General features: G+C 48.2%; 2 protein-coding genes across 4 annotated transcripts; one reads left to right on the plus strand and one right to left on the minus strand.

Moving 5' to 3' along the window:
• Nucleotides 1–119: 119 nt before the first annotated feature.
• Nucleotides 120–9,433, minus strand: cbll1 (Cbl proto-oncogene-like 1, E3 ubiquitin protein ligase). 2 transcript variants are annotated; one of them, XM_076051438.1, is made up of 6 exons: nucleotides 9,285–9,433; nucleotides 5,909–6,073; nucleotides 3,422–3,528; nucleotides 3,210–3,293; nucleotides 3,012–3,085; nucleotides 120–1,501 (listed from the first exon to the last, which is right to left on the minus strand). In XM_076051438.1, exons 3-6 carry the CDS (start codon nucleotides 3,437–3,439, stop codon nucleotides 469–471), a joined length of 1,209 nt encoding a protein of 402 aa, XP_075907553.1. In that variant the 5' UTR covers nucleotides 3,440–3,528; nucleotides 5,909–6,073; nucleotides 9,285–9,433; the 3' UTR covers nucleotides 120–468. The 2 variants fall into 2 exon arrangements, with proteins under 2 accessions (XP_075907553.1, XP_075907552.1); XM_076051437.1 differs by lacking the exon at nucleotides 9,285–9,433 and adding an exon at nucleotides 7,062–7,180.
• On the plus strand, nucleotides 8,030–27,266 carry ppp6r2a (protein phosphatase 6, regulatory subunit 2a). 2 transcript variants are annotated; one of them, XM_076051428.1, is made up of 24 exons: nucleotides 8,030–8,480; nucleotides 11,121–11,290; nucleotides 11,757–12,011; nucleotides 12,620–12,806; nucleotides 12,902–13,039; nucleotides 13,171–13,236; nucleotides 13,371–13,483; nucleotides 13,851–13,964; nucleotides 14,478–14,604; nucleotides 14,703–14,855; nucleotides 15,254–15,451; nucleotides 15,482–15,616; nucleotides 15,728–15,792; nucleotides 16,516–16,631; nucleotides 17,562–17,647; nucleotides 18,619–18,699; nucleotides 18,822–18,919; nucleotides 19,701–19,758; nucleotides 19,852–19,979; nucleotides 21,245–21,390; nucleotides 21,484–21,625; nucleotides 22,394–22,624; nucleotides 25,022–25,129; nucleotides 25,529–27,266. In XM_076051428.1, exons 3-24 carry the CDS (start codon nucleotides 11,785–11,787, stop codon nucleotides 25,575–25,577), a joined length of 2,766 nt encoding a protein of 921 aa, XP_075907543.1. In that variant the 5' UTR covers nucleotides 8,030–8,480; nucleotides 11,121–11,290; nucleotides 11,757–11,784; the 3' UTR covers nucleotides 25,578–27,266. The 2 variants fall into 2 exon arrangements, with proteins under 2 accessions (XP_075907543.1, XP_075907544.1); XM_076051429.1 differs by having other exon boundaries at nucleotides 15,488–15,616.

The raw sequence follows: 27,266 nt of genomic DNA on the forward strand, positions 1-27,266 counted from the left end.
TTAAATGAGAAAATTTCTCTCAAGCAGAAAACTTCAACAACAATTCTGTCAGACAGCAGGGGAGCCAGACTGTCTTAAATGTATCTGGCCTCAAACCAAACAAAGCCAGGATGCACATCAGCCGTTAAAAATTTATTGAGACAGAGTTGTGTGAATCAGCCAACATATATACAGAAATATTTAACAACACGCCATTTCTTAAAAAACAAACAAAAGAAATCACTCCTGCTCCGCTCAGAGTCTGGTGTACGTTAAGCAGGAAGTTCAGAACACTTTACTAAAATGTGCAGGAACACATATTTCCTTTGGGCCGTTTCATCTCATCTCTTTTATCCTATGAACAAAGTCCTACATCCTGTCACCCCTGAGCTCTACGTCACATTATTCAGACAGAGTGGTATGGAACAGAATGACACAAGACAGACGGACTGCTGCGGCCCCGCTTTGCCTGCTTCCAGGCGGCAGTCGTCACTGGTAGTAGGGCCGGTAGCGGCCCTGGTCGGGGTGGTGCGGTCCGGGCATCTGGCCCTGCGGGGGGGGCCCCTGCATGCGAGGCGGCGCCGGCCCCCGGGGGGCGGGCCACATGCCGGGGCTGAGGCCCCCTGGCTGGTTGAACGGCGGGCTGAGGGTGCCCTGGTCTTCGGGGTACTGCTGCATGGAGTTGGGGTTGTAGTGGTGCGGGGGGGGCGGGGCGTTGACGGGGGGCCCGCCGTGCTGCGGCGGCGGCCCCGCGTGCGGGTGGCCCATGTAGGGCGCCATCTGGGCCATGAGGTGGCGCGGCGGTGGCGTGATGGGCGGCGGCGCCGCCGACATGGGCGGGGGCGGCGCCGCCGGGTTGTACACCATGTGCGGGGTCCCGCCCCCCTGGCCTGGGTGCTGCATGGGGTGGTTGATGGGTGGCGGCGGCGGCGGGGGGCCGAAGTGCTGCTGCGGCGGTGGCGGCGCCGGCGGCGCCATCAAGTGGTGGCCCGGGTAGTCGCCCGGGTGGTGGTGCGGGGGCTGGCCGCCCGGGTGGGGGGGGTCCCGGGAGGACGAGTCGTCCTGGATGGGCACGGTGATGAGGTTGCTGTGCTTGCGCGTGGTCACCGTGGAGATGCGGAAAGTCTCGGGGCCGAGGGCGCCGCCCGGCGGCGGCCCGTCGTGCGGGCTGGGCGGCGGCGGCCCGCCGTAGGGGTCGTGGGGGGGCCCGCCGTGCGGGTGCGGGTGCTGGTGCGGGTGGGGGCCCCCCAGGTGCACGTGGTTCTTGGCCATGTGGGGCTGAGGCATGCGGAAGCGGTCGGGCGCCACGTCAGGCACCGGCGCCAGGTGCACGGGCTCGGCCCGCGAGGACGAGGACGAGGACTTGGGCGCCCTCATGTGGCGGTGGTTGACGTGCGCCTGCAGGTCGCGCTGCGACAGGTAGGTGCGCTTGCAGCCCGGCACCACGCTGCACATGTAGAGGGAGCCGCGGTGGCACTGCTCGATGCGCTGCACCGGGTCGGTGCAGCTGTACAGGGTGAGGCTGGAAAAACACAGGACACAAAAGTCAACGGAGGAGGAGGAGGACGTGGATCACCGCAGGTTCGCACTCAAAGCAGCGCTGCATCGGCGCCGTGCCATCTCACACCAAGCGTTCAGGCGAGGACTGCGAGATTGCGCCACAGCGCAGCTAGTTTGGCGTGCGTTCAAAGAAAACAACAGTGAAAGAAAACTCTTTTGCCCGTCCCAACTGTGTCTCATGTATCGCCGTTTGTAAAAAAAGAAAAAGAAAATGAACAAAGAACTGCTGGCATCATATAAAACACATGCATTTTGTTCATCATCGTTTCAGATTTAAAGTGAAATCTGCTTTGATTTTGACGGCCAAACTGAACAGTGCTGCAGCCGATACATCACGTTTATGTTTCACAGTCAAATACAGCAGCACGTATAAAAACTAAATACAACACGTTGTATATTATGATGAAAATCAACAGGATCCACCGTGTTTTCCAATCATTGGCTTCCTGCCTGAACGACTGACGCCACTGCCGAGCGTGAAGCGTGAAAAAATAGAAGAGCCGGTTTTGCATCTGGTGAAAACTGCACAACCGCACACTGACTTTCATGGCCGGGGTCTGCAGCGGAGCTGCGGACCCACCTCAGACGCTTTCGGTGTGAATCGGGCTTTACTGATTCACCCACAGTGCTTCGATCACAACCTCACTCATAGGCAGCGATCCCGGGGAGAAAAATTTGGGCGGCTGCTTGCTGAGCAAGCAACTTTGGCCGAAAGTGAAGTGAACGCAGTGAACGCACTGCACGCACTGCGTTCATTTTCTCTGGTTTGCCAGGTGTGCCAGATTTCCATAGAAAACACAAATGGAAATGGAAATGGAAATGAGATCCAGGTGGGAAAAATCTACATCTACGACTCTCCTGCTGTTTTATTTTGTTTTTAGTTTAATTTTTTTTTACTGTCAATATTATTACTAATAATACACTATTTAAGCAGCAGGTTTCTCCTCGTGGTTGTGAGAATAAACCAGGGGTGGAAGCTTTAAGTGGGGCGTGAATGGGCAGCAACAACAGGTTAAAATAACAATGGGAAAATGCCAGCATTCAGAGGGCTGTGCCCTCAATGCGAACACACATCCTGAAAATAATGATAAGTTGATAAGGATTCATACTTGGATAGGAAGATGCAATCTGATGCAGAGCTTCAGTGTTGAAATTGATAAAAAACAAAAAAAGGTGCGGCAGTAAATTTGAAAAACAAGATATTGACACAGCAAAGAGTTGTGAACGAGTTCATTTTTGGAATCATGAACTCAAAATGTTGAACTATGAACAGAAAGTTTGTCGAAGGTTCATGTCGAATGTGAACTTGCCAAACACTGCCATCACTGGCGGGACTCATTTAATTTGTGCACCCACGGGCAAAAACATAAACCGGCGCCCGGTCACTGAATATTTCACAGAGGCCTGCAGTCACGCGCTCGCATACAAGTGTGTTAGACTTTGGGCTCCTGAACGTGCTGGGGAGAACTCACCCCGGACACATCTTGTCTCCTTTCTTCTCATGCAGCAGGGCGCAGTCGTAGCAGAAGACGTGCTTGCAGGGAATCTGAGGAGCCAGAGAGAGCAGAGCGAGCGGCGGCACGCGATCATTCCTCCGAGGCCTCCGTCAGCAGGACACCGGCCGTGTATTCACTCTACGTCGGCACATTGGCCAATGGGGAAATACTCACCATCCGTCCGTAAAGGTGGATGGGATGGCCGCATTTATCGCAAAAGTGGATTGGCACTTCGTCACGCTCGCCGATCAAATTCAGCTGTGGAAAGGAGACGGATGCGCAGGGAAAAGGCTTGGGTGAGACTCTGGCATCATTGGGCACAAGTTCCGTGCCTCGTGTCAAACAGAGACAATCATTTCTTTTCCATCCGCTTCACTCAGTCCTACCTTATAGTCCCAGTACATTTGCTGGGGGAATCTCCGCTGACCCGCAAACACGTCGCCAGCTTTCGCCCCGCAATCAAACCTCTCCTCTTTCTTGAAGCCAAAGTTATCTGTGACACAGGACATTGCAAATGCTTTGTCAAAAACACAAAAAAAGTCACAACGGAACAAAAATACATCCATGTACATTTTTATCTATTGACAACATTGTTGTGACCGCTGATCACCGTGCTTGCTGCATCTGCCGTCACAACTGAAAAGACACAAAATCGCTGCGGTTCATCTTGGCCGCACAGATACTAGCGCTCTCTGGTGGCGCAAAGTAAAAGTTTACGTGGCCGACCAGATACATGCAAGACGATGATGGCAGCAAATATCTCATCTGCATTCTAACGCCATCCTGACGCCACGTTGAGGTGGAAAAGTGGAGGAAGACTTGGATCCCAAATGACAGGACGTGTTTTTGCTATTTCTCCTGATATGCTTGAGCCAGTGTTGTTTTCGTTGACGATGACGTTGACGAAATTATTTCGTCAACGCCCCTTTTTGCAATGTGCGTTTTCGTTGACGAGACGAGACGAGACGAGACGAAAACGTTTGTGTTGCACGTAGGGTTTCCACCTCCTAGAATTTCAAATCCGGGACATCTCGGGGGTGGCGGGGTTCCGATTTCTCAAGTCTGCCGACGACGGGGGGCGGGGGCGTCCCCGAAATATACGGGACAAAGTGAAGTGCGTCCCGTATCAGTTCATTACGGGACAGGTTTTTTAGTTGCCAAATACGGGACAATCGCGTATTTTACGGGAGGGTTGGCAACCCTATCTAGACCACAGACGGTAATCAAATGAGGTTTTGCCTAAAAAACGGGACAAATTGTGTCTCGGGAGAGATTTTATTTTTCCCGGGACAGGTGGTGAAGAAAGAGAACAATTCTGGGAAAAACGGGACGGGTGGCTAGCTGCGTTGCTTCGACGGGCTAAAGTTAGTTGTTGTGTCATGTTATATGCTTTATTATTGCACGTCGAGCCTTATAGCCTTCAAGCTAAAGACACAAGGGTACATGAGTCACGTTACAGAGTTCCAGCCACAAACGTTGCACTGTCTTCCGTATGAAGATGACGTCAGATGCAAATCCTTAAACCTGATTTTGTTGCATGCAGTAAATAGCAGATACACAAGCTCACCATGCATCACGTTCGTAACACATGGTGAGCTTGTGTATCTGCTATTTACTGAGCAGTACACCAGTATGCCACTAAGTATAAATTCGGCTTTAGTTGACTGTGTTGGTGTCTATATTGTTTTAAAACAATGCTGAGCAGATGTTGGTCAATGTGCCTATTTCAATGACAATATCTGTTCAGATCACTTCATGATTGCACTTTTGATGGGTCTCAGAACTATTGGTGTGTGTGTGTGTGTGTGTGTGTGTGTGTGTGTGTGTCCTTCTGATTGCCTAGTGTTATATCTCTTTTTATCACTTTGTGATTGCAGTTTTGATGGTTCTCAAAAATAAAACAAAAGAAAGAATCTTTTGTCTCTTAACTTGTAGAGTATAATAATAAACAGATTCCATTCAATTGGGAAGTTTAGGCTAGAGAGATATCAATCTGGTAAGTGGTGGTAAGGAATGAGTTATTTTACAAAAGGGTTAGGAAAATGAACTGCTTTATGAATTCAATTGCACTTCATATGACCTGTCAAATTTTGTATTCAATGTAATTTTGGCCTTATTGATAAACATCTTTTAAAAAAAACTAACTCAACCTGGACCATATAACCTTGAGTGATTTCGTTGACAAAAAATTGACTAATCTATTTGAGTTTTAGTCGACTAAAACTATTAAGGATACAAAATGACTAAAATGTGAGTAAAACGAAGAAGCATTTGGTCCGAAAGACTATGACTAAGACTAAATCTAAAATGCCTGCCAAAAACAGCACTGGCTTGAGCTCCACAATCACACCGCTCATATCTTTAGTCTAGATCAGGCATGGACAAACTATGGCTCGGGGGCCCACGTGTGGCCCGCTAAGCTTTTAAATCTGCCAAACTTGAAGAAATTATATTCATAGTTAATAAGCAATGAAATGAATGCATTTCATCATTTTTTTCAGTATTTTAAGAGTCATTTCAATACAGAGCTAAACACTGCGGGGCTTCAAAGACACATATTTGGTTCTAACACTTTTGTTCATTTTCAATTGACATTAAAACACGTTCTCTACATATCCTGTGGCGCCTCTGTTAAGTGTTAGAAGCCACTGCGGCCCACCAGTCAAAAGGTTTGCCCACCGCTGCTCTAGATACATGCAAACCACCAAATGTAGAGAGAAAGGGTGTTGGAATTGGCGAGTCCAGCACTGACATGATATCCACCGAGAAGGAAGGGTGCTGATTTTTTTTGGGCCGTCACCATTGATTGAATTGACACTTGACAGCACCCAAGGACGCATGTTAGCATGCTCAGGGGTGTGCAGTGAGCTTACCATCTTCTCCGGGCTCAGGTTTAGGTGGTCTGCTGCTGGGTCTCTGGGTGCGGGGCGGAGGTTTACTCCTCAACGGCTGCTTGGATATGAGTTTGATGGGGATTCGTCTGCGAACATCTGGGCCACCCAAACTCCCAGAGCCGTCGCTTCCTTGAAGATCATTATCTGCTGGCACAAACAGCGGTGTTCACAGGCTGACAGTGCGACTCAGACTAATGAACACTCACGTGCCTCTTTATCATTTCAAGTTAATTGTATCTGGATAAAAACAAAACTAATACAAAGATTACTCTATAAATTAGCATCTTAGTTTATTTAGCCAATGTTTAGTACAGAACTGAAGTAGCCCTTGTGGGAAAATGCAATCTAACTGAATACTCAGTTTTGTTTTTACATTAATGTACAAATAATAAGACATCAACAAAGACAGCGTGATATGTGATGGTTGGCCATACCTGCCCACATAGTCACTGAGTCAAAAATCCATCATTTGGCTTGGAACATCACAAAAACCCTCGGGGTGGTGCTACAACGAACTGCATCCGAAAAACCACTCGCAGCTTTCAGTAACAGCAAATGCAACGTACGTGTCCCTTGAAGAAAACCGAAACCAACTTGTCTCGACCAATGATCTAATGACGGACGATAAACTAGCGGCTCTTCTTGAGACGATCCGGTTCGGAAAGCCTCGATAGCTTTGATGCTACGTTAGTCCACTAACTTAGCACGCGTCGTCCCCCCCGCTTCCCCCCAACTCAATCGCAGTTGTACAATCGCGTTAACAAATGTAATAGTAAACACAGTTTGATTAAATATGATTATGAGTATCAACTAAACTTGACAAATACTTGCCACAGCCCTGTGCGTGGCGTTCTGTGATCAACCTGAGAATGGAACGCAACTTTTGGCAGCGACAAACGCTGTTTGTGCACCGCTAACCTGTTTATAGCTAACAGCTAGCACTTAGCCGGAACCCTGGTAGCTTCAAGGCTGCTCTTGAAAATTACAGGCCGGAACAGCACATTTATTTACAGGGAGAATGGCCGATGGCGAAATATTACTCGAACTTATAATAACGACCACTCCGGTGCCCATTGTAGAATGTATCACAACAGCAGTTGGCTATCGTCGGCCTTCCCAGTCATTTGCTTACCGCTTTGGTCCATGTCCAACGAGCGAACGCAATGCATTATGGGATATATAAAGAGCGGTCTTGAAATGAGGTGACAGGAACGAGGTGAGGAAGGAAGGCAGGCGCATAACAGTGAGCCACGAAAGCCAAGTTCAGTGTTAACAAGTTTAAAAAAAACAACAAAAAAAAAAAAACAACAAACAAACAGTGAACGACAGAAAACTTTGATTGCACGTCATCGTGGACTGTGTGACTGTTTTCTTATAAAACAGCCACGAGTAACTGTTTAACTGTTATTTAAGAAAACTAATGTCAAAATGTTTTATATGCACAAATGTGTGTACGTAAAAAAAAAAAAAAATCACCCACAGATGTTGCACAAATCTGCAATATATCACTCAGATCGTGGTTTTAAGCGGCTTGTTTTGAGGAGACGAGGTGTAGGTAAGAATAAAAGAAAGAAAAAAAAACCCGCGTTTTCTCAACTTCCCAATTAAACGCATATTTTCAAGTTTACATCGTATGCCTTAGCTTGGTTTAATTGTTTCTGTAGTAATCTGTCCATGAATGACTGACAGTTAGGCCTTTGTATCCCTGGTAACCCCCCCCCCCCTAACTACATTTAGCAATAAATAACTAAATGACCGTAAATGACGACGTATGAAGAGGAAGTTATGTGTTTATTAATAAACATATCTGACAAAACAGATGACTGACGCCATCAAAACATCTCATACAATCTAACATGCCTTCCTTAGATTAGTCCTCGCGAGCAACGTCTTAAATCTGTAGTTTAAGGCGTCCAGTGGAGTGCAGCTTTTCTACACAGTGCCCCACACGAGCTTGAAGAAGAGACTTTAGCGGGGGGAAGAAAAAACAAACAAACAGAATTTGAATATAGCGTTACTAGATTGATGAAAGAAAAAAAGCACTTGTCGCAGTGTTCAACAGTCCTATGCTGAGCGCGTACTCCGTCCAAAGCCAATGCACGTCCATGTAGCTCTCGGCGCGCTCCCGTAAGCATGTCGCCATTTTGATTCGAAAAATATGACTGACTTTTTCCTGCTTTGCATGCTAAAGTTAGCCCCGCGTTTGAATTACTTTATGTGAGAGTGCGGGTCATAAACTCGATATCCATACTAGGCATTCGTAATGTTTTCGCATTGTAATTGACGCCGGTGAATTGTTTATTGGATAGAATTCACTGGCACATTTGATTAGCCGTTAGCTAAGTTGGGCTAGCTCCCAGTAGCCCGAGCTGTCGCCGACTGACCCTTCTTCAAAACAAATCACTTCGCTCACAGGCTCATGTATGTGAGCTAAGATAGCCAGCTAATACTTAGCCGAGCAGCTAGTGTCACAGTAGCGGGTTGCCTGACGAAAAACTCTCCGAACAGTTCAATACTGACGGAAGGATTAACGACATACTTTGAGGCAAAGGTAAGTTGTGGACGGAAAGACCGCAGAGCGTTCGAGCGGTTAGCTAACGGCAACTTAAACGTTCTGGTGGACTGCGTCGACAAAGTTGAACCCAAGTTGAAGTTTTAAGTTGGCTAACCGAGCACAGTACACGTTAACCGTTCGAGGCTAATTAGCTTGGGTGCTAATCGTGGGGGGAAAGAGGGAACTAACGTCGGTTACGTCGTTAACTAACCTAAAGTGCTTCGCTAACTCGAGTACGTGAGACTTGTAAATTGCCAGTTGACACTAATCAAGAAGCCGTTGAGTTTTAGCCGCAGTACTTGGACAAATAAACAGGTTAAGCTGTTTGGTCCCTTAACGCTAGTTAGTTACCACAACAGAGTTGCTAGGTTAAAACGTTGGACTCGACATAGATTACGGCAGTCTTGCGTTATTGACTAGCGTAATACACCCAAGCCAATGTGACTCTGCCTATGTTTTCGGCATTCGTAGTTTCGTAACAAGCATCAAATGTCGGCTACAGTTAGGTTAAACTAAGTAATTCCCCAACACTGCAGCCATTCGAAGATGGCAAGGCCAGCAGCTTTCGTGCGCGTTTTAACCAACTATATTTAACCGTATACGTTAAAACATTATTGTTCATAAGTGCAGATCTTGCAGAACACATCTTTAATAGCCAAAGGAAGAAATGCATTTACGATCCGATCAGCCCATGTGTATTGAGTACATATACATCTTAACAGCGAATTCTCTTTTTCCCCCTTTTTTCTCGCTGGTGGTGCCTCTACTGGAGTTGAAGTAAACAGAAATTTGAACTCTCACCGCAAGTCAGTTGATGTGCACTGCGTGCCAAGGCATCTTGGTCTCGTTTGTGTTTCTTTAGATACGCACCGGTATTTCTCTCATTGTTAAAAAAAAAAACAACAAAAAAAAACAGTCCCCGCAAACGGGCTACTATTCATTACAAAGTTTCTGTAAGATGGTGCCCGAGCTGGATCGTCAGTGGGCACTTGTTAAATCTGGGGGGGAAGTGTTTTGGATAAACATCAGCGTGGACACGGTCTGCTCGTAATGTGAAGTGAACGCTCGTGTTGAACTAAAGTAATCAACTGTGGATGCGCGGATAAAGAAGGAAAAAGAAGCGCAACAAACACCGGTTGTTTGTTAGAGGTGGAGTTTGACATGAAAACAATTCACTGTCATTAAAACACCGCTGCCCACCAGTCACAGCTATTTCTACGTTCATCAAGTAAAGGAAAGCTGAAGCACGAGAGTCCAGCCTTTCACGCGCCTAATTAGCTGCTTTAAGTCAACATGCATCTGCCTTACATGTGCCTCTGTTCCCCTTTCACTGTCTTTTACGCGAGCCGCTGGACTGTTCTGTCAGGGTCGCCTATGCCGCGTTCTATTTTGGATGTAAAGTCGAGCATTTGCTTCCTTGCTCAGTCCGCAGGGAGCATTCGGCAGGTTATTATTGCACTTGTGTACTCTGTAAATGTATGCCAGATGGACGTTGCTGCCGTCGCTGCGTGCGATGTTGCAGAGAGGCCGGCCCTCCGCAGGAACAAGGAGGAAGCCCTTTGATTTGCTCCTCCAGTTTGCCTGCGCTTGGTTCAGTTGCCCAGAGAGACGCCAGCCGCCACAAACCAGAAAGGATGGATTTTTCTGTCGTTCCTCTTTGTCCATTAAGTGAAGGATTTGCTGCCATAGTAACCACCTGAGGGAAAACAAACTTACCGTACCTGGTCAAGTCAAATGAGCCTTAAATGCATCTTCAGTGCAGGTTCCACCGTGCTGTCCATCTGATGCTGTGCACCAGTCAGCCTCGCCTGGGACGTTAGAACAATAGTTTGGATCCTGTTTCGCTGAGGAAAGAAAGACACTGAAAAATAAGGTGCATAATGTTCATAAAGTCTAAGTAAGTTCTGTTACTCACAGACCTACATTGAAAATGTTACTGTCTCAGTGTTAGTGTTGCGAGGCAGTCGGACCATTCGGGTCCTGACTCCTGCGTTTTTGCAGGTTTATTTTGAAAAGCTCCGATTCCAATTTGTTTTACTGGGTTAGTCGTGATGTAACCGCTTTGGCATCCCTGTATTTTTTCCCTCCGAGTGGAGTTTTGCTGTAACAAAATAGGAAGTCGGTGCATGAGCCTAAACAATGACGGGCACGGCCTGGATGCTGCAGTAGCGGCAGTTCTCTTCAAACCGGTCCACATGGCTTGAAGAGCAGAGAACGGACTTGGCCCGGTCTCTACTGCACAGTTTCGGCACCGACCTTCGTCGAGCGGTTCCACCGGTGCCGCTGGAGTCCGACGGTCCCATCCCATGGTTTCAACAGCGACATGCCGTTTCTTTCTGGACTCGATCCTTCATTAACGTGAAATAAACCCAACAGACTGTCACAGTTTGCACCCGGTGCATCAGGTTCGCTAATTCGTTCGTCCATGCAACCGTGCAAATGATAAATGCGTCCAGCGGTTTGAACATTCCTCCTATCAGATGCATCGGCCGGCGCAACGCAACAAGAAAAATACACCTTCAACTGTGTGTGTGTGTGTGTGTGTGTGTGTGTGTGTGTGTGTGTGTGTGTGTGTGTGTGTGTGTGTGTGCGTGCGTGCAGTTGATGATTTCTCCTTCCCTGTGTGTGTGTGTCCAGGTTATGGTGAGCCTCTCAGCGTCTCATCTCCTAAAGAGGTGTGCGTTCTAAGAGGAGACCCATGCTGATAAATGCCAGGCCGCACAACGCTCTTTGTCGTTCGCACAAACACAAATGCCTGTCTGCCCGAGGGGGAGGTCTGATTAAAGATATCTACATTTCATCCACTGGTACGTGCTCCTCCTCTTCCTCCTCCTCCTCTGTGCAGCACTTCTGCCAGTTTGTGCGTGGAGGTGACGCTGACACGCTTGCATGGGTGCATCCTAACATGCTGCGTTAACTCGGTCTTGGCCTCGTTAAGGGGCAGTGGCAGTTTTGCCTTATCAGCCCAGTGACTCAGTGTGAAGCTGCTGCCTTTATTGGAAAGTGGCTATTTTAATTATCTTTGGTTAAAGAGTTACCAGGTTGCAAGGCAACCTTTATTCACCTGCTGCACTTCATTGTGACACAAGCTCCGTCCTCTCCTGTAGTGCCACGTTGCATCCAGGAATGTCACTGCTGTTGGCCATCAAAGTTTCAATTCAATTATTTTCCCTTTCTTTAAAAAACATTGTGCATGATAACAGCAGTGGAAGTCGAGTGGTGCCACATATGAGTTGAGTGTAAATGGTGTTTTGTGTGCGTGCGCCTGCCCAGGGCTGTGTCCCCCATCGCAGCGGCCGCCATGTTTTGGAAGTTTGACCTGCACACCACCTCCCACATCGACCAGCTGCTGGACAGGGAGGACGTGACGCTGAGGGAGCTGATGGAGGAGGACGACGTCCTGCAGGAGTGCAAGGCCCAGAACCGTCGGCTCCTCCTCTTCCTCTCCCAGGACCACTGCATGCAGGAGCTGGTCAGCCTGATCACCACAGAGCCGCCCGCCGACCTGGAGGAGAGGAGCCGCTTCAAGTGAGCGCACGCGGCGTGGCTAGCGTCAACGGAAGACGCTAGCAGCGACGCTGTAGAATGTTACACAAGTTTCGTGCTTTGTCTTTTGTGAAATGACGACGAAACTGTCGGGCAACGAAAATAAAAATAGGCGGTGTTGATACACAAGCGGTGGAAAAGGTTCGAGGACGCCTTGTCTATTTGGGATTATTCTGCATTGCGCAAAGAAACTTTAAGTCTCCAGGTGCCGTTCATTTTAGTGCAGCCACCAGCGTTTGCACACATGCAGAGTGCAACTGCCAGAGTTCACTTTTCTTGTTTGGCCATACAAACAACAAACAACAAAATAAAGTCCATTTGTTTGTGATATAATAAATGATCTGGAAATAATTGGGATTGATTAAAACTTTCCCACCACTATAGATTTCTTTTAACGCAGTGCTGTAACTTAACATAACTTGTCCCATTGGAAACATGTTTCAATAGAAACTCATTTCAGCCGTCGGTTCAAGTAGATCTCAGTCGTGAAGACGGACGATCATCTCTCAGTTTCACAGAATAAGGACAGCAATCGGTTCTCGGAGCTCACATTGGTGCTCTGCTCATTTCTACCTGTTATTTTTCCACAGGTTCCCCAACATTGCTTGCGAGCTCCTGACGTCAGACGTGTCCCTTATTAACGACAAGCTGGGCGGAGACGAGTCGCTCCTGGAGATCCTCTATCACTTCCTGGAGCAGGACCCGCCTCTCAACCCCCTACTGGCCAGCTTCTTCAGCAAAACCATCGGCAATCTCATCGCCAGGAAAACCGAGCAGGTACCAGAGGGAGAGGAGTGCGGTTCTGGTCGTGTGGAAGGAGCTCAGTGGACGGCAAATAAAACTGACGCGTCACGTCGTCCTCTGTTTTCCAGTTGATTACTTTTCTCAAGAAAAAGGAGGGCTTCATCGGTCTGGTTCTGAAACACATCGACGCCTCCGCCATGATGGACCTGTTGCTTCGTCTCATCAGTTGTGTGGAGCCCGCACCCTTAAGACAGGAGGTCCTCCATGTAAGTTCTACAACAGTGTTTCTTCCACACGAGAACGAATGATGTCGTCCAGCACAGTAACTTAATGCAATTCTTCTTCTTCTTCTTCTTCTTCTTCTCCTTCTTCTCCTCCTCCTTCTCCTTCTTCTTAGTGGCTCAATGAGGAGAAGCTGGTACAAAGACTCACGGAGCTCATCCACACAGGCAAAGATGAGGAGGTGAGCGTCAGCACTATCTGATGATGATGATGATGATGATGAAGCAAAAAACGAAATCTAAAATTCCTGCTGCTTCACCGCGTGGCCTCCCACCCGTCAAATCCCATAATAAATCCTTTTCTTTTCGGTTCCAGAGACAATCAAACGCATCCCAGACTCTCTGTGACATCATCCGCCTTAGTCGAGACCAGGCCAATCAGATGCAGGAGAACATGGAGGCCGACCCGCTATTGGCTGTTCTGGAGTCGTAAGTACACAAAGCGCTCTCGGGCTTGAAACGCAGTCAAACTGTTTGCTCAATGCAGCCATTGGAAACATGCAAACACAGGGTTAGTGTTAGCATGCAGTGTGTTAGCATGCAGTGTGTATGTAGTCGTTCCAGTGAAAGATGCAAACGAGCTCTTGGTGCCGTCACAGTTTGACGCTGACGTTCTAGTAACGTCTGTGGTGGAAGTGCAGTGGTGCTCCTGCAGCAGTCCCTCATTGAATGTGACAATGCGCCATTGAAGATGGCCACTTGTGTTTGCTTCTGTGCCCCCCCAAACCCCCACTCCACCACCCCTCCCCCGCCCCCTCTCGTTAATTCAGCCTCCAATGTGTCTTTGTCTCAACAGACAGGAGAGCGTAGCCGGACTCCTCAAGAACCTGTTTGCGGGAGAGAGGAGCGAAGCCTCCATCGTTAACGGAACTCAAGTGCTACTTACCTTACTGGAGACCAGAAGGTCTGGGTGAGTCTTTAAGCGTCAGTCAAAGACCTCCCAGTCTGAGGGGGAACCAAACAAGTCTGTGTTTTTAAGGCTTCAAAGACGATTTGCTTTAAAGAAAGACTGATATTCTTTCTTTCTTTCTTTCTTTCTTTCTTTCTTTCTTTTTAAAGATTACTGCATTTTCTTTCATTACTCCTTGTTTTATCACCTCTTCTTCTCAATGAAGCCCCAAAGTTGCTAAATCAGAAGGCTAACTAAACACATGACATGCAGTGGATGGAGAAAAGTTTTCGGACACCCTGGAAATTTGAATGTCTTGCCAGGGACGTCATTGCACACCCAGCGTGCGGCTCAATATGCACTCGGAGACCCGAGGCTGATTCTCGGCGCAGTGCAGTAGGTCACAAATGCCTGCGTGAGGTGTCCAAAAACTTTTTTCCTCTCCACCACCGCTGCATCTATATCTCACTTCTTTGATGCGTCTGGCGGAAGCCAAGCGTGGAGCTCATGTCCCTGCGTGCCTGTGTCTGCCAGGTTGGAAGGGCTGATGGATCTGTATTCTCAGGGTTACGAAAGGTCTTACACTGTCAACAGCAGTATTTTAAATGCCATTGAGCCCCATTTAAAGGACTTCCAGCAGCTACTTCTGGATCCCCCCAAGGTAAAGGACGTCGCGCAAAGCAAAATGCTTTCATCTCCGTCACCGTCGATGTTCACTCTTTGTGTTTTCCCTTCTTCTTCTTCTTCCTTCCGCCGCAGAAAAGTGCAATACTGACGACCGTAGGCGTTCTGGAGCAGCCACTGGGGAACGCCCGCCTTCACGTGGCCCGGCTGGTGGCGGCCCTGCTGCAGACCAGTGATCCCAGTATCTGCCAGGGTCTCTGCAACCTTTCCACCATGGACGTACTACTGGTAGGGCCCGCAGCCTCGCTCAGACTCCACTTCCAGTCCCAGGGGCCGACACAGGGTCCCCCACACGCACCTTTCTTAACTGCGCGTGGGGGTGTTTTTTTTTTTTTTTGAAAGTTGCGTTAGATTTACACAAGGATGGTCATGAGGGTGGGAAGCACTGATTGCCTTATCACACCACCTGGGCAAAGTGCAAGTCCCTGCTGTATTTGGAGCAGGTTTATAAAAAAAGAAATGACGTCATTCGTCACAAGGCAGGGTTCTGCCTCTGCCTCCTGCCTCAGCATGAATGAGAATTTAATTTATTTTATTTTAGTGAAGCTGCGTCCCACCTGCATGCACTCACCCGAGTGTCTGACTTTTCTATTTCTCTTGTCTTCTTCTTCTCCTTTTCCTACCAGGATCTATTCTTCAAATACTCCTGGAATAACTTTTTGCACTTCCAAGTGGAGCTGTGTGTGGCAGCTATCCTCAACCACCCCTCCTCCGAGGAGCGGCCCGTCCCCGGCCTGCAGAACCACGACGGCAAGCCAGCGGGGGCGGACCCCGAGGCGGAGGGCCAGGTCCAGGGCCAGGTCCAGGGCCAGATCCAGGGCCAGGTCCAGGGCCAGGTCCAGGGCGAGGGGGAGGGCCAGGTCCAGGGCCAGGGGGAAGGCCAGATCCAGTGCCAGGGAGAAGGCCAGGTCCAGGGCCAGGGGGAGGCGGTGGAGACGGGCAGGACCACTGACCCACAGACCTCCATCCACAACGCCCTTGTCGCACATGTACGAGCCTCTCCGCCCACGAGTCCCCCAGAACTCCGCCCTCGTTTGCTTTCACGGCATTTCTCTTGTCGTTGCACCAGTTTAACCCGTGCTTGTGGTCTTCCTCACCAGCTCTTCCAGAAGTGTGAACTGGTACAGAAGATCCTCGACGCCTGGGAGGAAAATGATAAAATACAGTAAGAGCCGTCAACACTCAGCGCACTGCGTCATTCCTTCCCCATTGCTGCCCCTAATGCTGGCCGCTGTCCTCTAAACCAGTGCTTCTCAACCGCTGGAGTCTCACGACCCACAGATTGTTTTTGCTTATCATGAAGCTGCGACCCAAAATGATTTCACAAAAATAATAACAGCAGCAGTTGTAACGACTCGTGAATAAATGACTGAAATTATTGAATTGAGTTGAATTGAATGTGGTTTTAGTGAATGAATTTCAGGTGTGCAATACGCTGCCGTCATTCCAGGAGTCGACTGCTTTAAAACCATGCAGAGAAAAGGTTTCTTTGCATTGTCATCACACTCAGTAGTGTGTGCTACACTATACAAGAGTCAACGGAGTATCGTGGTGCATATTTTAGGCCGGCTTGTCGTGTGTTCACACTTGGAATTCTCTCAGTCACTTTGAGTTGGACATTGGCAATGGTTTTCATTCAGCACTGAAATGTTCCCACTTGTTCAGCACGACTGATTTTCATTCTCTGATAATGAATGCAGAGCGTTCAAGATCACTATTTCATGAAAGTGTTTCAAAGCAGAAATGAGTCCGTGACCCTCAACCTTTGAACGACAGTGAACAAAAAAAAAAAATTTTCCCGCCTTTTAGTTCGGTTTAAAAATGTTGTTTTTTTTTGTTGTTTTTTTTGGCACTGATTTAATTTTTGCGTCTCCCCCCCGAACGTCAGGGCCGACGGCGGCACCAGGAGGGGCAACATGGGTCACCTGACCAGAATTGCCAACATGGTGGTCCAGAACCTGGAGAAAGGACCAGTACAAGCCCAAATCACTGACCTCATCAAAGGTGAGCACGTCTGTCTCACGGCCACACACACACACACACACACACACACACACACACACACACACACACAGCTGGGCAGTCTGTCAGTGGCAGTGATGTTGTGGTGATGGTCTGCATGAGGTCGGCAGGGGGAAGCGTGATGCAGCGATGCTTCCCCCTGCCGTGTTGGCGGTGTTGTGGCGCTTCGCCATGGCAACGCCGGCGCCTCCAGATTTATATTAGCGGGCCGATTTGACACGGCGCATTATCCACATGTGAAGAATGAGGAAGCGGCGGCGGCCATTGATCATCTCTCCTCCACGCTGGCCCGCTTGCCTCCTCTGCCTCGCTGTTGGAGACACCAGTTCTCACAATCAGCAGTGCATCTGTGAAGCCGTTAGAGCCGATCAGGTCGCCACCTCACTCATCATTGCGGTGAAACTTTTTTTTCCTGCTCTCGCTGACTCACAGTGTAACATTTATAGAGCTGCCTTGTCCTATTACACCACAGCAGTAATCAGTTGAGCAGAGAGCCAGTAAAGACTTCCCCTCTCTCTCTCTCCCTCTCCCTCTCTCTCTCTCCCCCCCTCTCTCTGTCTCTCCCTCCTTCTCTCTCTATGTCTGTCTCTCTCTTTCTCTCTCTGTCTCTCTCTCTCTCTCTCTCTCCCCCCCCTCTCTCTGTCTCTCCCTCCCTCTCTCTCTATGTCTGTCTGTCTGTCTCTCTCTCTCCTTCTCTCTCTCTCCCTCCCTCTCTCTCTCTCCCTTTCTCTGTCTCTCTCCCTCTCCCTCTCTCTCTCTCGCTCTCCCCTTCTCTGTCTCCCCCCCCTTTCTCTCTCTCTCCTGCTCTCTCTCTCTCTCTCCCTTTCTCTGTCTCTCCCTCTCTCCCCCCCTCTTTCTCTCTCTCTATCTCTCTCTCTCTCTCTCTCTCTCTCTCTCTCTCTCTCTCCTCAGAGCTTCCAGAAGACTGCAGAGGTCGCTGGGAGAGTTTCGTGGACGAGACCCTGCGAGAAACCAACAGGAGAAACACAGTAGAGTTGGTGAGAGACGTCTTCACGCTGGTCGCACTCTCGTGTAGGAGTGAAGGAAATAGAAATAAAAAGTTCTGCACGTGTCCTGCATTCGGCCCAGGCTGCATTTTCTGCATTTTGACATAGCAACATGTTAAAGGTGCAGTGTGTAAAATCTTAAAGGAAGCCTGGTATTTAAGGAACCCGCCTGATGACGCGTTTCATTACTAGAAGGCTGTCAGATGGGCTACCTTGCGTCAGGAGTGTCAACCTCAAACACTCAGTGGGCCCAAAACTCAAAACTTGGACAAAGACTCCGACCAACATTGATAAAAAAAATCTTCTTCCAGATAGAACAGTGAACCTTTTCAGATAGACTCAAAAATAAGAATATGGAACAAGCATAGCTTAATACTATACAATAAGTAACTTCATATTGCACACATGCCAAATTGAATTTCAAATTAAAATAAAAAAAAAAACTCATCAAAATAAATAAAATGTGACTAAAATTAATTTGCCTCTTTTTATTTGCAGACTACTGATTGAAGTGACACCAGTAACCTTTTTCCACGGCCTGATAATACATTTAAAAATAAAATAACAATAATAAACTAATGAAGTAATAATGATTTCCTTCAATTGAACGTCCCGTCCTGACTGATGCAGCAAAATAGCAGCAGAGCATTCTGGGATTTGTAGTATTAGCATGGAGTTCCTGTGCTGTGTAATACTTGCAGGCCAGCTCGAGTCATGACTTTGTATCGGCCTTGCCGGCCAAATATAATTACACTGCGAGCCAAATTAGGCCTGTGGGCCAGAGTTTGACACCTATGCTCTATGTATATTCTCCTATACATATATGAGAAGCATTCCAAGGGTACCAAATTACTTTTATTGTACTGCGAGTACTTTTAATAATGTATTTATCATGTATGTTCAGCTTCTAGCAGTCTAAAAATCCTACATCAAGCTAATTTTCCCTCCACTCTGACCTGCAGGTGAGCACCCACAACATGCACTCGTCCAGCGAAGACGACGACATGGAGAGCCCGTTCCCCAACGACCTGTCCCTCCAGCAGGTGACCTGAGCAGGACACGTTCAAAAAAACAAAAAACACCACGTGGTGCCGCTCACGTCCAGCGGGGGGCGCAGAAACTCACAAGCTGATTTCAACCCCCCCCCCCCCCCCCCTTCCCCCAGGCCTTCTCGGACTATCAGATCCAGCAGATGACGGCCAACTTTGTGGACCAGTTCGGGTTCAACGATGAGGAGTTCAGCGAACACGACGAAAATATCAAGTTAGTAGAGACACACAAACAAAGTCAGACCCGGCCGACCATTGCGATCGCAACAACTGTGTTTTACGACGAGTGTTTGGTTACGTTGTCCACCCAACGTAACCAAACACTGCGGTCACTGCGGTCATGGAAAACATGGGAAAAGTAAAAAAAAAATGAAACTTAACATTTTGTTTTTGTTTAGAATTGAGAACACAAGTTTTTACTCTTATTGTCTGTAACAAAAGAACAGAACAAAAAATACAACGGTGCAAAATTGGCACTTGGCCTCCGGCCGTCGTCTTCTCTGAACCCCAAAAACTCCCAGACTTGGGAATGTGATCTCTCTTTCGAGCACAGTGGGCTGTAATTTTCACTCACTGAAATTCACGTTGTTGGCTGTACAGGATTTTCTTTCAAAGCATTTTACACGTTCATGTTGTCAGTAAGACGGCGCCTCTCGCACAGCGGATGTTTCACCCACCCGTCACCGCATTGGCTGTTGGTGGTGCGTCGTAATTTCCTGAGTGAGAAATTAGGAGCGCCTGTTTTCTTGCGAGTGATGTCCCGAATGAAAAGAAGTGCGACAGAATGTTCGGCATTTAGAAGTGAGATTGCTGCAAGTGTGAATGGATGGATTGTGCAGCCCGAGTTTGCAAGCGATGTCTGGACCGTGAGGTAATTGGCACAAAGTCGTGGACATTTCATGCGAGGTGGTGGAAATGTTTTTGGAATTGTGTCAGTGAGAAGAAGTGGGAACGCTCATTACGTTTCTTTTCTTCTTCTGGTTTTCTCTCCGCAGCGCCACGTTCGACAGGATTGCCGAAATAAACTTCAATCTGGATGCTGACGATAACAGTGTAAGTGTCACCGGGTCGCCCGCCCGCCCGCACGCTTCCTCGTTTCCCGTCGCACGTTCTGACGGCGCGCCGCCTCCCCCTCCGCTCACGCAGGCCAACGCGGCCGCTTTCGAGGCCTGCTGCAAAGAGAGGATCTGCCAGTTTGACGACGCCGAGGAGGAGGAGGACATCTGGGAGGAGAAGGAGATGAACTATGCAACACAAGCTAAATCCAGAACAAGGTGAACCCCCGCTTTCCCTTCCAGCCAGCGGAGACCAATCCAACAGGCGGTTTGTGTGTGCCGCCGTCCAGCAGCGCCGCTAGCACTGCTGTGTTTACACTCGGAACGTCTCGCAGGCGTCGGCCACAGCCAGCACAAGTAGCAGAGTGGCTAACGGCTAGTTGGGTGGGTGACTTTTTGACTGGTGGGCAGCAGTGAGTTGTAAAATTTGACAGAGGGGCCGGAGCAGCAGCTGATGGATGGAGTGTTTCGGCAGAGGAGAAAAATCTGTATCATAGGATATGTATAAAAAGATGTGGTTTAATGTTGGGGCAGAATCTGTGTCTTTGAAGCCCCACGGTGTTCAGCTCTTTATTGAAATGACTCTTAAAACACTGACAAAGTGGATGAAATGCAGCTGTTTTATGTCTTGCTTACTATTAATATCATTTCTTCAACTTCAGTGGGCTGGATTAAAAAGCTTAAGGGGCCACATATGGCCCCCGGGCCGTAGTTTGCCCATGCCTGTGCTAAACAGTGGCCTCCAGGTAGCAAGCTAGCCTGTCAGTGAGCGTCGTGATTGCTTATGGCAGTAGGTTGGAGTGGAGCAATAGGACAGAAATCATTAGAGGCCGACCTCTGCAATGATTTAGTAGCTAGCTAGCTAGCGTTACTTTCACTAGCGAACATTTGCTGGAGTAAACTTCAGCGGAGGAGCAGCCATTCATAAATGTTCTGATGTGATGAATTTGTAAATACCCCCTTACTGTTAGCTCAGGATGGCTTCTATTGAAGAACACTTGCACTTTCACACCTAATATGGCCTACTAACTTTGTAGCATGTGAATAAAGGCTTGACTGCTGACCTGCCATCATTCAAATCTCTACTTATCCATCCTGTTCTGCTTTCAATGTTTAGATACTGTTGTCATGGTACTCACTCTTTTATTTACTTATTTGTTTTTAACTGCAATTGATGCTTACCCACCTTGTTTTCTCTCATTTTACTCTAATCTGCATTTGATTCATTCGTTGGCATATTTTAAAGTATATTTAATTGCTATTTTTATTCTGATATGTTTTAACTTTACTTTTGTAAAGTGTCGCTGAGGACTTGCTTGTTGAGGAAGTGCTCTACAAATAAAAAGCATTGTCACTATTATGAACTCGTTCCTTCACTGTGTAACGGCCAGTTGCAGTCATTCTTCCTGCAGTCCGGGCTTTGTGTGTTTTGCCTACGGCAGCAGTATCCTCACTGCGCTGCCACCGCTGCGTCTCGCCCGCAGGTTCGGAGTGTCCCAAACCTCGACGGGAAGCTCCAGAAGCAGCTTGGAGAACGGCGGCAGGGAACGAGACCGCAGCTCGGGCTCCGACGACGACGACGACGACGGCGGCAACGACGACTCCTCGCAGCAGAACGCGTCGGACGCAGGCAGGGAGCTCAAGTGAAGCGGTGCGCGGGACGGCGTTTTCTCCACTCCGCCGTCGGATCTAAAAGAACCGGGCTCTGTGTTTCCTCTCCCAGGTCCAGGCTGGACAGCAGACTTCAGGAACTCCAAAGGGACGGCGTCGCAGACCCCCGCAGGGTGGGACAGCTCGCTGGAGGGTGCAGCCGAGGTGCAGGAAACCGGCTGGGCCAACTTCACCGAGTTCCAGCCGTTCTCCGGGTGAGCGGCCGAGCCCACCATTTATTAAGCTGCCACCTCGTTGACACGCATGTAGTATAAGAACTGCATACCAGACTGGGACTGCCGTTCTTTTTCCAGTGGTCACTCAAGGTACTGCAGACAAAAGAAAAACCCAAGTGGCACAAAAAGCCTGTACAGCTGCAACAGCTGACAGGATGACCTTTGACCTGAAACGTGGTTCATCATAAATCTTTCTGTTGTAGGTTTTTAAGTTGTGGACTTTCAATCTTTCTAAAAAAAAAAAAAATCCCCAGAAAAGACTTTTATATTCCTAGCGTGAGAACACAGCTCGTTCTGATTGGCTGATGCGTCCTGGTGCATTACGTGAGTTATGGATGCATGATGGGAAGTGACGCTACTGCGCAGGCTCTATGGCAGTGGTTCTCAACTGGTGGAGTCTCAGGACCCACATTCATAATGAATATAATGAAAAATCAATTCATTTAAAAGTCACAACACAAATTTATTCCACAAAAACAAAAACGCAAGCCCGCTTTCCATCATGTCAAGTTATTGAAACTATTAAATTAAATTAAATTAAATTAAATTAAATTAAATTATTTAATTGACTGGGCCTCCCTATTGGTCGCTGGGCTGGTAAATGTGCTTCCTGTGCACATTTACCAGCCCAGCCCACTTCCGGTGCAACAGGAAGTGGCCTTTTGAGCTCTGAAAAAAAGGGAAAGGGAAGTCTGTTTTACCACACATCCCATTTTCAAAGCGCTTTAATGTGCGGTGCCTCTGCAGCTCGGAGGCCGGCCCCCGGCACGCCGACAGCCAAGCCAAACAAAACCACAAGGAGGCGGCGGACGGCGGAGGCGCACCCGGCGCCCAGAAGAAGCCCCCTGCGGCGGGCTCGGACAGCGGCTCCTCCGGAGGGTCTGACAGCGAGGAGGACGACAAGCACGGGCGCCGCGCCCCCCCCGCCTCCAGCGCCCCCGCCAACGTCCCCGGCAACAAGAGCGCCGACCTCACCAGGTTCATCTCGCTCTCTTGTCCTCTTCTGTGTGTGTGTGTGTGTGTGTGTGTGTGTGTGTGTGTGTGTGTGTGTGTGTGTTGTGTGTGTGTGTTGTGTAAAACATCTATATTTGAAACATAACTACCACATTGAGGTAATGACAGAGCAGACTGGGATGAAATGACTGGATTCACTTGGCTGGCTGCGCAGAGAGACGCGTCTCCCAGGAGCTCAGGGAGACAAACTCTCAGAAAGACGGAGAGAGAAAGTTTCTTTCAGAGAGTCGCAGTTTCCGCCGAGCTGCTGTGATCGGGGGGACGGCGCCTCTTTAGCAAACAAGACAAAATCAAATTGGAAATGCACCAGCGTCAGCCCAAACGCTCATTTTCATCCGTAGCCGCCATGCCCTCGATGTTACACACGGCTCCCTGGAAGAAAAGCAGCACATTTAAAGGTCCAGTGTGTAATATTTGGGCATTTGGAATAAGAAACAGCGACATCAAGTGGCTACATTTTAGATTGCAGCGCTCTTTCGCTCTCCCTCCCCCTCCTGAGCTTGCCAGTGAACCACGGTGGCCTGTGCACCCAAACCTGGACACCTCGTCCACCTTCTTCTTCTTCATTGGTTTATTTGAGGACGCCAGCGTACAAAACGCTCTGTCAGGCAGCTGGATTGTCCACACCAGGCTTCCTTAGAAATGTGCAATGGCAGCTAACTGGGCGCAAAGCCCTTGACCTATGAATGTTCTTGGATATGAATAAATAAGAGCCCTTCTATGGGTAGGAAAACCAAATGACTTCTATTATACTGTGAGTATACACATTTATTAATACACACTATATTACCAAAAGTATTTGCTCACCTGCCTTGACTCACATATGAACTTAAGTGCCATCCCATTCCTAACCCATAGGGTTCAATATGATGTCGGTCCACCTTTTGCAGCTATTACAGCTTCAACTCTTCAGGGAAGGCTGTCCACAAGGTTGAGGAGTGCGTTTATGGGAATATTTGACCATTCTTTCAAAAGCGCATTGGTGAGGTCACACACTGATGTTGGTGGAGAAGGCCTGGCTCTCAGTCTCCGCTCTAATTCATCCCAAAGGTCTTCTATCGGGTTCAGGTCAGGACTCTGTGCAGGCCAGTCAAGTTCATCCACACCAGACTCTGGCATCCATGTCTTTATGGACCTTGCTTTGTTCACTGGTGCACAGTCATGTTGGAAGAGGAAGGGGCCCGCTCCAAACTGTTCCCACAAGGTCGGGAGCATGGAATTGTCCAAAATGTTTTGGTATCCTGAAGCATTCAAAGTTCCTTTCACTGGAACTAAGGGGCCGAGCCCGACTCCTGAAAAACAACCCCACACCATAATTCCTCCTACACCAAATTTCACACTTGGCACAATGCAGTCCAAAATGTAGCGTTCTCCTGGCAACCTCCAGACCCAGACTCGTCCATCAGATTGCCAGATGGAAAAGCGTGCTTCATCACTCCAGAGAACGCGTCTCCACTGCTCTAGAGTCCAGTGGCGGCGTGCTTTACACCACTGCATCCGGCACTTCGCATTGCACTTGGTGATGTATGGCTTGGATGCAGCTGCTCTGCCATGGAAACCCATTCCATGAAGCTCTCTGCGTACTGTACTTGGGCTAATCTGAAGGCCACATGAAGTCTGGAGCTCTGCAGCAATTGACTGTGCAGAAAGTGGGCGACCTCTTTGCACTATGCGCCTGAGCATCCGCTGAGCCCTCTCCCTCAGTTTACGTGGCCTACCACTTCCTGGCTGAGTTGCTCTTGTTCCCAAACTCTTCCATTTTCTTATAATAATCTGACAGTTGACTGTGGAATATTTAGGAGCGCGGTAATTTCACGACTGGATTTGTTGCATGGGTGGCATCCTATGACAGTTCCACGCTGGAAGTCACTGAGCTCCTGAGAGCGACCCGTTCTTTCACAAATGTTTGTCAAAACAGTCTGCATGCCTCGGTGCTTGATTTTATACACATGTGGCCAGGCCAAGTGATTAGGACACCTGAGTCTCATCATTTGGATGGGTGAGCAAATACTTTTGGTAATATAGTGTATTTACAGGCAGTATGATAAGCTTTTACCAATATAAAAACCAGAAATCTGGCCAAACTTCACACAGTGGACCTTTAAAAGAGGGCACATTAATCATAAGGGGTTAAAAAGAGGCTACGTATTAGCACGGTTATTATATAGTCTCCATCAAACACTCGACACTCCTGCTGTCTAGTGGGGTCAGGTGGAGAGCAGGTGGCACGTTTGGACTAATCTCTCTCTCTCTGTGTGTGTGTGTGTGTGTGTGTGTGTGTGTGTGTGTGTGTGTGTGTGTGTGTGTGTGTGTGTGTGTGTGTGTGTGTGTGTGTGTGTGTGTGTGTGTGTGTGTGTGCAGCGAGGAGATCGAGGCGTCCCTGGAGAAACTCTCGCTGTCCGACCCCCCGAAGGCCTCGGAGCAGCCGCCCACCGAGGACGCGTCTGCGGCCGTGCAGCCCAACAGGAAGTGAGTACCACCTCCAGCCCACCCATCAGGCCGCTGGATTGTCCGCAGCGGGCTTCCTTAGAAATATGGCGGTGCGAGATGGCGGCTCGCTGGGAGCAAGACCCTTCATCCACGCACATTCTAATATATCAATAGGAACTGTTGTAAGTGCAGGAAAAGCGAGGGATTTCTATTGTACTGTGAGTTTATTTGAATGTATTTATTGGCAGCATGTTGAGATTTTACTAATGTAAAAATGTACAGACTGGACCTCTAAATCCATTAAAAAGCAGCAGGTTCTTCGTCAGTGTCACTGATGTTTCCAGTAGCACGAGCTGAGCTGTAGATAGGACAAATCTGTTGTGATGTTGTCCCTTACTGTTTCTGTCTGTCTGTCCCCCCCCTCCCCCCCCCCTGCAGAGAGGACAGGCCAGCGCCTGCGGAGGTGTCCGTCAATGGGCCGGTGTGAGAGCGAGCTCAGCCCCGGCCGTGGTGGGCGGCGATGGCGTCCCACCACAGACTGTCCCCCCCACCCCTCGGCCCCGCCCGGACCCCTCCCCCCAGAGTGCCCCCCCCACCCCTCCTCCACCCCTCTAAACCCCCTCCGATAACCTCACTGCAGCTACAGTGTTTTTTTACTGAATCACTCTGCCAATGTTCTTGGACCTGGACACTGCCAATCGACAGCCAACCAGTCAGGAGGTGGCGGCGCTGCGTCATGTACAAAAAAAAAAAAGCAGAAACAAACGAGAGAGAAATTAAAAAAAAAAAAAAAAAAAAATGAATAAACAAAGGAAAAATCTGATGAAGAAAAAAAAACAAAACAAACGAGAAATCCAACAGAGAACGAAGCGGAGTCATCTTCAAAAAAAGCCTTTCTTTCCCCCCCTGACCCTTGACCCCTGACCCCTGACCACCCCCCCCCCCAAATGTTGCACGTTTGTGCGGTTTTAATGTAGCAGCCATGTTTTTTCGAAGCGACAGAGTCCGAGGGGGCAACACCATCGTTCTGATTTTTTTTATTGTCCAGAAAGATTTCTCTCTTCCTGCTCCTTCAAAGCTGTCGGAGTCCCGTTGCGTCGGGATTTACACACTGTCACCCCTGAATGGATAGCACAGGCTACTTTTTTTCTTTTTCTTTTTTTCTTTTCTTTTTTTAAACAATGCCTCAACAATAAATTTCTGGTTGTTTTTTTTTCTTTTGGAAAAACAATTCTCCCCGCCCCCCCACCTTTTCCTTCGAGCTTCAGAAAAAAAAAGCACTTATGCAGCCATTTTACTGTACATTATAGCACAATTATAAGTGTCCTACCCTCATCTCTGCTGGCTGTCTCTGTCCTCGCTCGCACAGACGGAGGGCGCCGCCCTTTTGTTTTTGGCTCATTCTCTTCTTTCTCCTGTTTTGGTTGCTTTGGTCGAAACGTCGTGGTCGTCGCACACGGCCAGGTTTCTGAATGTTTCCGAGTGCTCCAGGAGGTCGACGCACAGAGCTCTAATAGTATTACTTGTCTTTGCTCATGTACAATAACGACAATTAGCAATTTTATTTAAAGAGAAAAAAAAGTAATAATAATTCAGCGGTCTATCTTTTTAAAAAACAGAAATCACTCTGGTGTCGGAGGCTCACTCGGTGAACAAATTTGGAATTTAATCTCGATTTTCAATATATCTAATTTTTTTTTTTTTCTAGTGCATGTGTAACCGGTTAGCTAGTGAGCTGAGACCTTCTGATTGTATTGACCTTTGAGTTTCTTATTGCTATTCCTCTTAAATCAACCAAACATTATCTACCTATATACAAATATTATCTACATTTAAAAGTAATTTTTACAAGCAATGTTGAGATTACCATTGTCGTCTGTTCCTTTCCTTCTGCGACGAGCACTCACTCACTCACTCACAGGGCGGAGCATCCGGAGTGACGCTCCATGCTTTTTATCGGGTTTTCTTTCTTTTCTTTTTATCAAGTTTAATTTCATCCTCCTCTGAGCAACAGGATTGACAACTGAGGGCGAGTCTGGGTTCTGCAGAGCTTTTGGCCTCTGGTGTACGTACTTTAAATAAACTATCAGGTTCTGAGATCATTGTTCGCAAAAACCAAAAACCAAATTCAAAGTGTCGGCTCGACAACGTCAATACCGAAAGTTAAACAAACAAA

The sequence above is a fragment of the Nelusetta ayraudi genome, unplaced genomic scaffold (assembly GCF_046127955.1).
Source record: "Nelusetta ayraudi isolate G7.1 ecotype Tasmania unplaced genomic scaffold, CSIRO-AGI_Nayr_v1 ptg000135l, whole genome shotgun sequence".
Classification (NCBI taxonomy): domain Eukaryota; kingdom Metazoa; phylum Chordata; class Actinopteri; order Tetraodontiformes; family Monacanthidae; genus Nelusetta; species Nelusetta ayraudi.